The sequence below is a fragment of the Solanum verrucosum genome, unplaced genomic scaffold (assembly GCF_900185275.1).
Source record: "Solanum verrucosum unplaced genomic scaffold, falcon-dt-bn FXZP01000184.1, whole genome shotgun sequence".
NCBI lineage: Eukaryota > Viridiplantae > Streptophyta > Magnoliopsida > Solanales > Solanaceae > Solanum > Solanum verrucosum.
The window spans coordinates 949,775-962,083 of record NW_026020302.1 but is presented as its reverse complement, the minus strand read 5'-3'; the positions used below and the strand labels follow the sequence as shown (position 1 = coordinate 962,083).

Here is a 12,309-nt window from a genome sequence, read left to right as displayed (position 1 = left end):
AGGTTCAAAGTTGCCCTAGTAATTTATGAAACAATCTACTTTTTCTCTTCATTAAATCGCGATCCAATGTCACACTCTGAATTAATATTTCTAATTTTATTTGTTCCTTGAAGTGTAAAGGAATTTTTTTTAAAAAAAAAATATAGTTTCATCACAAGAGTCAATTTGGAAATGTGAACTCTATTATTACCACCACAGAATTCAAAACTCAGAGGTATGGGGAAAATGTGAAAGATAAAATATTGTTTCTTTAGGAAGACAAAATATTGTTTCTTTAGGTCTATTAATTGTAGCTGACACATAAAATGAGCTTTTTTTCTTGCAGTAGATGAGGAGAATCGCTGCCGTTTGCTTTTTTGTGCATACCAATAATACTGTATTAAATAAAAATACGATTTTTGATAAGATATCTCAATTCTCGCATTGATGAAGAATGTAGCTAAGTGAGCTATTTGATGTAAAAATGTAGAAATTCATGAACTATTGAATTTTTAAACGCAAGTTGTGTTCAAAGTCATTAGGCTGAGGACGCGTCTATCTGAATGTCACATATGTCTTAAAGGGGTGTGGATGCATATAAGAACTCTTGAATGAAAAAGAGATGTAACTTCAATTTCTTCAAAATCGATAGTCAATACTATTTCAAATAGAGGCAGTTGACAATTGAATTCAATTTTGATCATTATTTTCATATTTGTAATAGTGCGAAAAGAAGGTTCGACTTCAAGTTGTTCAAGAATAGTGGTGTTGAGTTTCTCGACCCTTTGACTTAGGATTAGTCAGTTCTATTTCTTGATGGGTGGGGATGAGATATAACTCAGCGGTAGAGTGTCACCTTGACGTGGTGGAAGTGATCATCAATTCGAGTCGAATTATCCCTACGCCTAGCGTGAGTTTTTCTAGTTGGATTTGCTCCCATGCCGTCATTCAATGAGTGGATAAGAGGCTCATGGGATTGACGTGAGGGGGCAAGAATGACTATTTCTAGGAGCGAACTCCGGCCGAATATGAAGCATATGGACATAAGTTGTGCCTTGGAATAAAAGACAATTCTAAATACGCTTTGTCTACAAACAAGGAAGCTATAAGTAATGCAACAACTATGAATCTCATGGAGAGTTCGATCCTAGCTCAGGATGAATGTTGGCGGCATGCTTAACTAATACAAGTGGATAGAAAACACGAAAATGATGTTTTCAGTTACGGACGAATGACTAATGTGTCAGAACTTGTCATTGGGACGCGAGATGATTCATACTATTCAAACTAAGTAAACTCACTAAATAAATAATAGGAAAAAAAATTAGTTAGAGAACAAAACTTTCTAACTTTTAAAATTAGGTTTTGGCAAAGTATAAAGTATTACTTTCTTTGTTTTAATTTATGCATCATTTTTTTATATTTTTAATATCTTATTTGATATATTGTTTAAACATATGTACATAATTAATATAAGCATTAGTTATGCATGACAAGTAAAAAAATCAAGATATCAAACATTAATAATATAACCCAAAAAGAACGAATATTGAAAAATATTGTAATATGGCAATAAGAAACAACACTAGCAATATAAGAACCATTGCATTTTGATTTTGGATTATTATTGGTCATTATCTTGATAAGAAGAATAAGGTGAATAAGTAAAGAGTAAGAGTTCAAACACAATGAAGTTGGTTGATGAAGTTGATTATTTAGTACCTCTGATTCTAGGAAAGAAAATCGTAGTACCTCTGATTCAAGAAAAGATAATTGTCTTAGCTTTTTTTTAATTTTAATTTTCTTTTTTTTGGGGATGGTAAGTTATTAGATGATTGGCGAAGAAAACTTAAATATACGGCTAGAGAAAGAAGTTATTCTTCGTAATCTAACTCATGCTTCTACTACTATTTCGTTCTATTGCGTCCATATTTGTATACACGATTTTCACTATCTTCAAATTATCTACAATTTATATTTTTTAAATGGCTTGAAATTTCTATATTTTGTCATAAAAACGTGAATGTTCGATATAGATCAAATCTTTGTTAAGACAGTTAAAACATTTTATGTTGCTGACTTATTTGTTTTAGCAGATTTGGGCTAGTTTTTTTAATTCTTAATACAAAAGTATATATTTTTTAAAATGCTGGTAACTAACTCATATATACACCTGTAATGACTTTTTTTCGATTTTACCGATCTTCTTCATGAATTTTTATTGCAATAAAAATTAAATGTTATAAGTTTATCTTTTTTTATATTCTTATCTGTTCAATGTGTTAACCAATATTGATTGAAAAATAAATTCATAAAAATATCATTTATTTGTAAGAATTATATAGTACTAAAATATCATATAATCGATATATAATTTTTAAAAATTGATATCATTTTCTAATAAGTTGAATTTTAGAAATTATCAATAAATCAATATTTATGAGACTGTTTATTAATTGATCGCACAATATGGGTATATACTGGTATATTATAAAACGATATGTAATCACCATTAAAAAATATTCATTTCCGGTTCGAATCCTACACCTAGAACCGTTCGATCAAAATCAACGGCTCAGATAGTTTAATATACCTTTTTACCCCTTCTTCTTCCCCTATTTCAATTCAAATCTCATCACTTCTTAACGGCTAGTTTGCTTTCTTCCTTAACCCTAACCCCCAAAATCCACCATTTCTGTACAAACAATGAAGCATTCAGTACAACCAAGAAGCACAATATTAAAGGAGAATCACGAAGCAATGTCGAGTCCAAACCCTAGCTCTACGAGGCAGAAATGGCTGACGCCACCGCCGTACCGGAAGAACAAGTTGTCTAAAGAGAATGCTCCTCCTTCAGATCTGAATTCTTCACCGGCTGTTCCCAGTATGAAGATGATGAAGAGTCCGTTACCTCCTAGGCATCCTAATTCTAATCCTTTGAAGCGGAAGCTCAGTGTTGAATCTGTTGGTTCGGAGATTGGCGCTGTTGCTGCTGGATCTTCCGACTCTGGAGTTAAAGTAAATTCCATGAAATTTATTTAATTTTCAGTTGAATTATGAATTGCAGTTTTTTTGAATTTGAATTTGTTGAAGAAAAATCTAATTTAACTTAACTGCTTTATAACTAAAATTTTATCATTTTACTATTTCTGTATTTGTCACTCTTAGTTTTCTTTCACTACTTGTTGTCTCGTGTGATTATCCAGTTATTGATACTACTTATGTTACATAAGTGTTGTGTTTTTTCCCTTTGAACTGAGGTAGGGATAAGGTCTGAGCATGTTGTACCCTCCCCAGACCACTTGTAGGACTATACTGGGTATGTTGGTGTTATTGTTGCTTTATCACTAAAATCTGATTTTCAAATGATGATGGAAGCCCAAAGGAACTAACTCATTTGACCTGTAAGATCAGTTTACTTGAAATATGTGTTAAAGATAAGATTTTTCACGCTTGGTAGTTGTTTTCATTGATAGAAACATACATTTCTTTCTGGTATCATGCTTTTGCTTGCCATTCTCTACCATCCGTGTTTATCAATTTCTGGCTCTAACGTATTATGTATGTGTGAAGTAGTATAATTTGTGAGCTTATGATCCTGCAATGATTTTAGGTTATAGTGAGGATGAGGCCACCAACCAAGGATGAGGAAGAGGGTGAAATTGTTGCCCAAAAAGTCTCTAATGATTCTTTGTCAATATCCGGACACAGTTTTACATATGACTCTATCGCTGATGTCCAATCAACACAGGTAAAATGAAATGTTTTGCTTGTAGGGAGATCAATTTGATTAAGTACTGCATGATAATTGAAAAGATACGTGCTTGATTCTTCCTTGTTGATGATGTTTGAACTTAATGTTTTTGAATTTGATAGGTATGCCTAGAAGTACGATATCAATTAATGTGAATGATTCTGCTTTGTTTTGATCTTTCAGCTAGATATATTTCAGCTTGTGGGAGCTCCTCTTGTTGAAAATTGCCTCGCTGGGTTTAACAGCTCAGTATTTGCTTATGGGCAGGTAATTTTAGCCTTATGTTTTGCAATATGCTAAATATAAACTGCAGGATGTCAGATATTCTATTGTAAAGTATTTTGCTGACATGATGTCCCCTTAATGGTTCATATGACTTGGATTAATCAGACTGGTAGTGGAAAGACATATACAATATGGGGACCAGCCAACGCCTTGTTGGATGAAAACTTAACAAGTGATCAACAAGGCTTAACACCACGTGTTTTTCAACGACTTTTTGAACGAATTGAGGAGGTGATATTCTGTTGTGTCTTCTCTTATATGTATGTTACCTTTTCTCAGTTGTGCTGTAGGCTGTATAAAATTTGTATGATCTTAGTGAATTCATTTCCTCTGCAGGAACAAGTCAAACATTCTGACAAGCAGCTTGCCTATCAATGTCGGTGCTCTTTTCTTGAGGTTAGGCAACTTGACTGATTCTTTGCATGGTGAATAAGGTCCTTACGTAACTCTTCTTCTAAGTTCTTGAGTACTCATGACTTGCAGATATACAATGAACAAATCACTGATCTATTGGATCCTAGTCAGCGAAACCTCCAGGTAGAAGAAAACTAACATACAGCGATATTGACTCATTATCTAATATCTGAGAATGCTATATTAATAAATTTTAATTGGCTCACTTTTCAGCTAAGGGAGGATGTGAGAACTGGTGTATATGTCGAAAATTTGACCGAGGAATGTGTTTCTACGATGAAGGATGTGACAAAGCTTTTGATGAAGGTTCAGACTGCAACCTTTTATTATAACATTGTGTGGACAAATGAATATTGCATTCACATCTAGGTTAATTGTGATAAAATACCAAGAAATAATAACTGTTGTGCAGTACATATTCTCGGTTTGTGAGGTCTCAGCCCCACCATTGAAAGTTGAGACTAAATATTCGTCACTGCCTTAGACATAGTGAAATGTCCATATATTTTAATGAAAGAAACTTGATCTTATCTTATTATCTTCTTTTTCTCCACTCTTTCTCACTGTTGTGATTTCCTCAAGGAGGAAGTGCAAGAGTCCTAGTTTCCCTTAACTTAATGCCCTTGCTTTGTTGAACCTCGCTGCAGTTTGTTGGTGTCCTTTTTTCTTTTTTCAATGTTGTGCTCCACATGAAAATAGAGGGGGTAACATATTTTACTTTTTCATCATCTCTCTTCTTTGAAGTTCCTGTCCAGTAACAGTGAAAAAACCTCTGGTTTCAATCTGTGCATTTGTTAAGTAAAGCCAGTTTTTTAGCAAGTAATATCTGAGATTAGTGCCAAATTTTCTCATCTGCATTCTTCTTTTGTTTCTTTGACTTGTATTATTTGAGCTGCCTCCTGAAGATGGCCTGATGTCCTTAGAAAAGCTAATAGAACTTGCTCAATGAATGTTACAGGGCTTGTCAAACAGGAGAACTGGCGCTACTAGTATAAATGCTGAGAGTTCACGTTCTCACAGTGTATTTACTTGTGTTGTTGAATCACATTGCAAGGTAATAACTTCTCATATCCTTATGACTATCATCTGATCTATAATGATCCCCTAGACCTTTAACCATCCTTTATTACAATAATCTGATCTCTATAAGAAATACTAACTGCCAAGTTGTGCATGATGTGTTCTTGTCATTTTTTGTTTTACAAAGCAGTTTTGCATATTCCTGTGGCTGTGAGAGGGTGCATGGAAAGACTTGCTACCTTCCAAGTTGTTCGTTGTATTTGAGATTTGAAAATGTTTGCTGTTGATCTCTTATAAAATTTTATTTTCAGAGTATGGCCGATGGCTTAAGCCGCCTAAAGACGAGCAGGATAAATCTTGTTGATCTTGCTGGATCAGAAAGGCAAAAACTAACTGGAGCAGCTGGAGAGCGCCTGAAGGAAGCTGGGAACATCAATCGCTCCCTGTCACAGCTGGGGTATGTTCTTAAGTTGGACAAATTCTCTGTGGTTTAGTCATCTACTCATAAACATGCATTTCATATTTCTCATTAGCTAATTGGATGAAGAAGAGAGGAACTTGGTCCATTTTAAGATGTAACGAGTTTTACTTCATTCAGCAATCTTGGCCTTGGCGCCATTGCATTGATCCATCTAGGGATCCTTTTCTTTTTTTGGAAGTTTTGCTTTCTTGGTATGATCATGCACACCTTGTGACAGGTAAAAGAGTTCTTTTATCTGCAAGTGAAAGCCACACACGTAGTGTAAGATTATTATTTGAAACAAACAATGTGAATGTTTTTCCTGCATTCTTTTCTTCCTGAACTGAAATTGTTTCTTCTAAATGATATGAAATGGGTTGTTAGAAAAGTCTGTGCTTATCATGGTTTTGGATAATGGAAAGTAGGTCTCCAATGGCAGCTTCCTAGAATCTGGGCATTTAAGACATGCTATATAGTACCGACTACCTATTGAATGCGTCAGATATACCTTTATGTTATGAATGAATGTGGGCGGGAATATTCTAGAGAAGAGAGTGCATGAGAAATTCATTTCCTAGACATTAAGGTCAGACGGTTGCCAATAAATGTCAAAAAGCTGGTTATACTGGTTTTTTCTCCTATAACTAAAATCATTTATAAGGACCGACTTAGGTTGACCATTTTGTGTACTAAAGGAACACTTCTGCTCCTTCGTATCTCCTGCCAAAGTTATACAGCATATCATGAGCCACCGTATCTTTTTCTCCAAAGTAATAGAAAAATAGTGAAGCTTAGCCTTTTCCTTTTTCTGTAAGAGTTTTGCAGAATTTCAATTCTTGTCATCCGTAGGGTGTCAAATCTGTAACTTTTTCATCTCTTTTCTCTTTTCTTTGGTTTGAAATTATATTTTTCACCTTCGCTTCTGATTACACGATTTTTCTTTTTGAGATTTGCAGGAACTTGATAAACATTCTAGCAGAAGTTTCCCAAACAGGAAAGCATCGGCACATTCCCTATAGAGATTCCAAGTTGACATTTTTGTTACAGGAATCTCTTGGTGGGAATGCAAAACTTGCAATGATATGTGCCATTTCTCCAGCCCAGAGGTAGAACCAGAACCATATTTGCCTCAATTGTATTTCATTGTTGTAAAGTTTACATTTCAATATCTTTAACTATTCTTAAAGTTCCCCACTCGTGGGATTACACTGGGTATGTTGTTGTATATGTAATTGTTGATAATTTGGAGTCCTTTATTCTTCTTGTTAATGCAGTTGTAAGAGCGAGACTCTCAGTACCCTGAGATTTGCCCAGCGCGCAAAGGCAATCAAGAATAAGGCTGTTGTCAATGAGGAGATGCAAGATGATGTAAACGTCTTGAGGGAAGTAATACGACAGTTAAAGGCAAACACCTAAACCCATTTTTGTTTGTATCTGTCTTAACAATTGGCTGGCGTATTCCTGTTTTTGTGAGTCTTGGTGGAATGAATGCCCTCGTTTCCTTTCTCTTTACAGGATGAACTGATAAGAGTGAAGGCCAATGGATCTCAAGCAGATCAAAATGGAAATCATTCATCGGGGTGGAATGCGCGTAGAAGCTTAAACCTTTTGAAATTCAGCCTCAACCGTCCAATGACATTACCTCCTCTAGATGAAGATGGTGACACAGAAATGGAGATCGTTGAGGAAGCTGAACTATTAGGTCTCCTACCGGGAGGAAGTAAAGAGGTTGGTATCTTGCGAAAAACTCTTTCCAAGAGTTTCTTGGTTGGTCCTTCTGAAGGAGGTAACGCGGGAAAGCACAGCTCATGCAAGGGAGAGGTAGGTTCTGAGGATGCAGACGTCACCATGGAGGAAGAGGTACCTGAACAAGTTGTCCAATCTGAAAACAAAGTTATTCATGGTGCTGGGCTGCAGAACTTAGAAAATTGTTCGATGGCTGAAGAATCAATTCACCAAAGTTGCGAAGAAGAAAATGTTGAGGCTGATTTGAAGAAATCCATGTCGAAGAGGCTTGATAGTGATTCTTCTCAAGATTGTTTGCCATCACTGGCCATTAATTTGCTCAATCAAGGAGTAAAAGGGGAGCTGGTAGAAGAAATAGCTTCAGAGCAATGTGAAGGCTACAATGAAAGAACTCCTGAAAACTCTTCTAAATGTTCAGAGGGTGATGCAGCCTGTAGAGACGTTAGTGTAGTTACAAATGATATATCTCCTATTTTGAAATCTCCCACTCCAAGTGTTTCACCAAGAGTTAATAGCAGTAGAAAAAGTCTAAGGACATCATCAATGCTGAGTGCTTCTCAGAAGGATCTTAGAGAGAGTAAGCTGGATGAACCACATTTTTCCTTCGCAAAGCCTTCAAACAGTATTTGTTTGGACTCTCAGGCTAATAAAAGTTGTTTTACATCGACTGAACATTTAGCTGCTAGTCTACATAGGGGACTTGAAATTATAAGTAATCGCCAGAGTACATCTTTGAGGCGGTCCTCGTTCAGATTTTCTTGCAAACCTGCTGATATTAGAGCAATTATTCCAGTTGCTAAAGTAGATGTTGGGGTCCAAACTATTGTTACAGATGATCAGTCATTTGAAGGAGGGTCAATTTTCTTGTGTAGTAAATGTAAGGAAAGGAATTCCCAGCAAGAGCTTAAATATGCCAATGATGGCTCAAACATGCAATTGGTTCATGTCGATGAATCACTGTTGGTACCTGCTGATGGATTACAGTTGGTACCTGCTGATGGATCACAGTTGGTACCTGCTGATGGATCACAGTCCTGCGAAAAGTTCAAGATTCAAGTACCCAAAGTAAGTTTGAAGATTTTATGAATTGTTTGGCTTTTGTATTCTGTCGTATTTATTTCTGTGCAATATTTTTACAGGCTGTAGAAAAAGTATTGGCAGGAGCAATACGGAGGGAGATGGCACTTGAAGAAATATGTGCCAAGCAAACTTCTGAGATCTTGCAACTCAACCGCTTGGTAGGTTTTGGTTGGTCAATTGAGCAACTTGCGACATTCATTATTTCCTTCATCTATTTTACATGTATTGCAATCAATGGGCAGATTCAACAGTACAAACATGAGCGAGAATGCAATGCCATTATTGGCCAAACACGCGAGGATAAGATTGTTCGTCTTGAGAGCTTAATGGATGGAATTTTACCAACAGAGGAGTTCATGGAGGATGAATTGTTATCACTCACTCATGAGCATAAGGTATGTGTCTGACTTGAACGTTGTCTATTAATATGTACAATTTTTCCTCTTGCTATACATGTCTAATTCATGATTTTCAGCTTCTGAAGGAGAAATATGAGAATCATCCAGAAATATTAAGTGCGAAAATTGAAATAAGAAGAGTTCAAGATGAGCTGGAACAGTATCGAAACTTCTTTGACTTGGGTGAGAGGGATGTTTTGATGGAGGAGATTCAGGATTTGAGAAGCCAGCTCCACTTCTATGTAGATTCTTCACCGAAGCCATCCAAGAAAGGAAGTTCTCCTCTGCAATTAGCTTATCCATGTGAGTCAAGTGAGCCTTCGGCTTTATCCACTATTCCAGAGTCAACTGAGGAGAGTGCTGAACAGAGACTTGAAAAGGAGAGGATTCAATGGTCCGAAACAGAGAGTAAATGGATGTCTCTTGTAGAAGAATTGAGGTTAGACTTAGAAGCTAGCCGCAGCATGGCTGAAAAGCATAAACAAGAACTGAATTTGGAGAAGAAGTGCTCGGAAGAGCTGAAAGAAGCAATGCAGATGGCAATGCAGGGACATGCACGCATGCTTGAACAGTATGCTGAACTTGAAGAGAAACATATGCAATTGCTTATAAGGCATAGGAAGATCCAAGATGGTATAGAGGATGTCAAGAAAGCAGCTGCAAAGGCAGGAGTGAGGGGTGCTGAATCTAAATTTATCAATGCTCTTGCTGCTGAAATTTCAGCTCTAAAAGTGGAAAGGGAAAAAGAGAGGCGCTATTATAGGGATGAAAATAAGGGGCTTCAGGCCCAACTGAGAGATACTGCTGAAGCTGTACAAGCAGCTGGTGAATTGCTTGTGCGGCTTAAAGAGGCCGCAGAAGCTATCACAGCTGCTGAGGTGAGTTTTTTGGAATCAATTGTTCCCAGTTTCGCTTTATTCTATCAGTATGTATTCTCTTGTCATTGCAACACCAACGCTTGCTTTCCCAGTCGTTTACAGTCAACACTCATTATGATGCTACTCCTTGATCATTATATAGTTCCTATATGTCTCTCTTTCCACCTGTGATCCCATCTTCTTTTACTTCTAATTCCAATTCTACATAAAGGGTCTCACATTTTCAATGTTTTTGTGTGAATATATCCCTGTAATTACAAGGCTTGTCATGTAAAATGAGTTAACACATCTTCTATAAAAATACTATACCAAGTACTGTGAGGAGTGTTTGAACTAACCTCACTGCAACCAGTATGATACAGAAATATTTCTTAACAAGGAAACAGTTCTTATTGTCTTCCACTTTCTTCTCAAAACAAGGAAATATTTCTTTTTATAATCTTACTGAAACAGATGACACTCTCTTCCTCCTTACCTCGAACAAGTATTTGCAATCAATATATAACCTGACATTTTCATCTGAATGTAGATATTATTTTCTGTTGTTTTGATCTCCTACAAACTCTTTTCTACAGTGTTTTATATCTTTCATGTTTTTCTTGAAATTATTATGGCTATGTCGAATGAGCATTTGGATCTGTTTTATGTTTGCTTACTTTGTTCTCTAGAAGAATGTCTATACTCATTGACTGTGGATAATGTAGTACCTCCACTGTATGTGGAAACTGGCTATGTTGGCTTGAGCTATTAGTGTTAAACAATTAATTGTGTTGTAGAATTACTTTAGGTGACGAATATTTTGACCTTTGCTTTTCATGATATATCATACGAGATTATAGCGGCTCATAGTGCCATTATTTGGTTGTCCTGAAGCACGTTACCCTTCTTTTGGATATGTATTGTTTGGCCATAGTTATCTGATAAGTTCTAATCTTGTGCAGAAACGAGCTATTGAGGCAGAGCACGAAGCTAAGACAGCTTACAGACAGATTGATAAACTGAAGAAAAAACATGAAAAGGAGATCAACAATTTGAATCAGTTACTTGAAGAATCCCGTCTGCCTAAAGAGAGATCAGAAGTCATTGATAATTCCGAGACAATAACATATGATGCAAGGGAGATGAATCATGGAGGTGATCAGCTGAGCAGAGAAGAATATGAGTCATTTTACAATAGAGAAGAGGAGGACTTGTCAAAATTAGTAGAGCCCTCTTCTTGGTTCTCTGGATATGATAGGTGCAACATATAGACTAGACAATATGTGATGTAAAGGTGGTGGGTGTTTGTTGTATGTACCAATAATAGTGTGTTTACATAGTTTTGGAAAGGTGTAGCTTTTCTCTTCAAATTTCAATGATAGGAATTGTCTCACCAATTGTGAATGAAACAACTTAATCTATCAAACTCTTATGTATCCAATTCCTTCAATTGATCAATAGGCCTAATGATTGGGTTTTTTTGTCCAATGGTTCAAAATTTATGTGAGGCATTGTGTTCGAATCCCATTCGTCGTATATCTTCCAATTTCATTAAACAAAATGATATGCTTTTTTGTTCTCTCAGTCTCAGATATCAACATGATCTTGCTTGCTTACTGATGTGGGCTTAATACAAGTGTTGGATTTAAGAGTCATCCACAAAGGTACATTTTCATTCTCTGAACCCTTGTGTACTAGCTGTTTTATCCCAGTTTTGAATTGGTATAGTAAAAATTATATGCTGTCAATCTTTTTCCTCCATTCATTTTTGGCAAGTCCATATTTCAAATATTGAAAACTATATGTGGATGTGGAAGATGGTATATGTGATATTATTATTATTTTCTACACAACATTGAAAATCATATGTTGAGGGGTTTGTGGGGAAGGTATCCATTGTTTTTCTTTATTCAAAAATTTGGAATGTGCATTATTTGGATAGGGTGGGACCTAGAAGTAGAGACAACAGGAACAGTGAAAAGATCCCAAGTATGAACATGTAGTAGCGTAGATCATTTATTTGCTTGGTTTTGGTGTCAAGAGGATAGGGGGCAATCTTCAAGTGGCTCAGACTAGTATGCCCATTGCATTTTTTTGTATAATATTTGGATGCCAAGAACAGACAGTCCATTAGTACTTTGGAAAACTTTGGCAACTTTGTTGATATTGTAGTCTATCATATCATGGAGACCATTAAACAATTAGCTTGTGGGATTGTCTACTCAGACATGTAACTCTCCCTACTTGTGGACCATTTCTCTTTCTTTTTTGCATAGTCACTTCTTTTTCACTCAAATACAAAAGATAGGAAAGATA

General features: G+C 36.0%; 1 protein-coding gene across 1 annotated transcript; it reads left to right on the top strand.

The window, feature by feature from the left end:
- Positions 1 to 2,638: 2,638 nt before the first annotated feature.
- LOC125834945 (kinesin-like protein KIN-12B) lies at positions 2,639 to 11,446 on the top strand. The gene is made up of 16 exons (XM_049514089.1): positions 2,639 to 2,997; positions 3,593 to 3,730; positions 3,917 to 4,000; positions 4,124 to 4,249; positions 4,355 to 4,414; positions 4,502 to 4,555; positions 4,646 to 4,738; positions 5,391 to 5,486; positions 5,764 to 5,909; positions 6,869 to 7,018; positions 7,187 to 7,316; positions 7,428 to 8,723; positions 8,798 to 8,896; positions 8,981 to 9,133; positions 9,214 to 10,014; positions 10,956 to 11,446. The coding sequence occupies exons 1-16, from the start codon at positions 2,686 to 2,688 to the stop codon at positions 11,262 to 11,264; spliced, it is 4,047 nt and encodes a 1,348-aa protein (XP_049370046.1). The 5' UTR covers positions 2,639 to 2,685; the 3' UTR covers positions 11,265 to 11,446.
- The last annotated feature ends 863 nt before the right edge of the window (positions 11,447 to 12,309 follow it).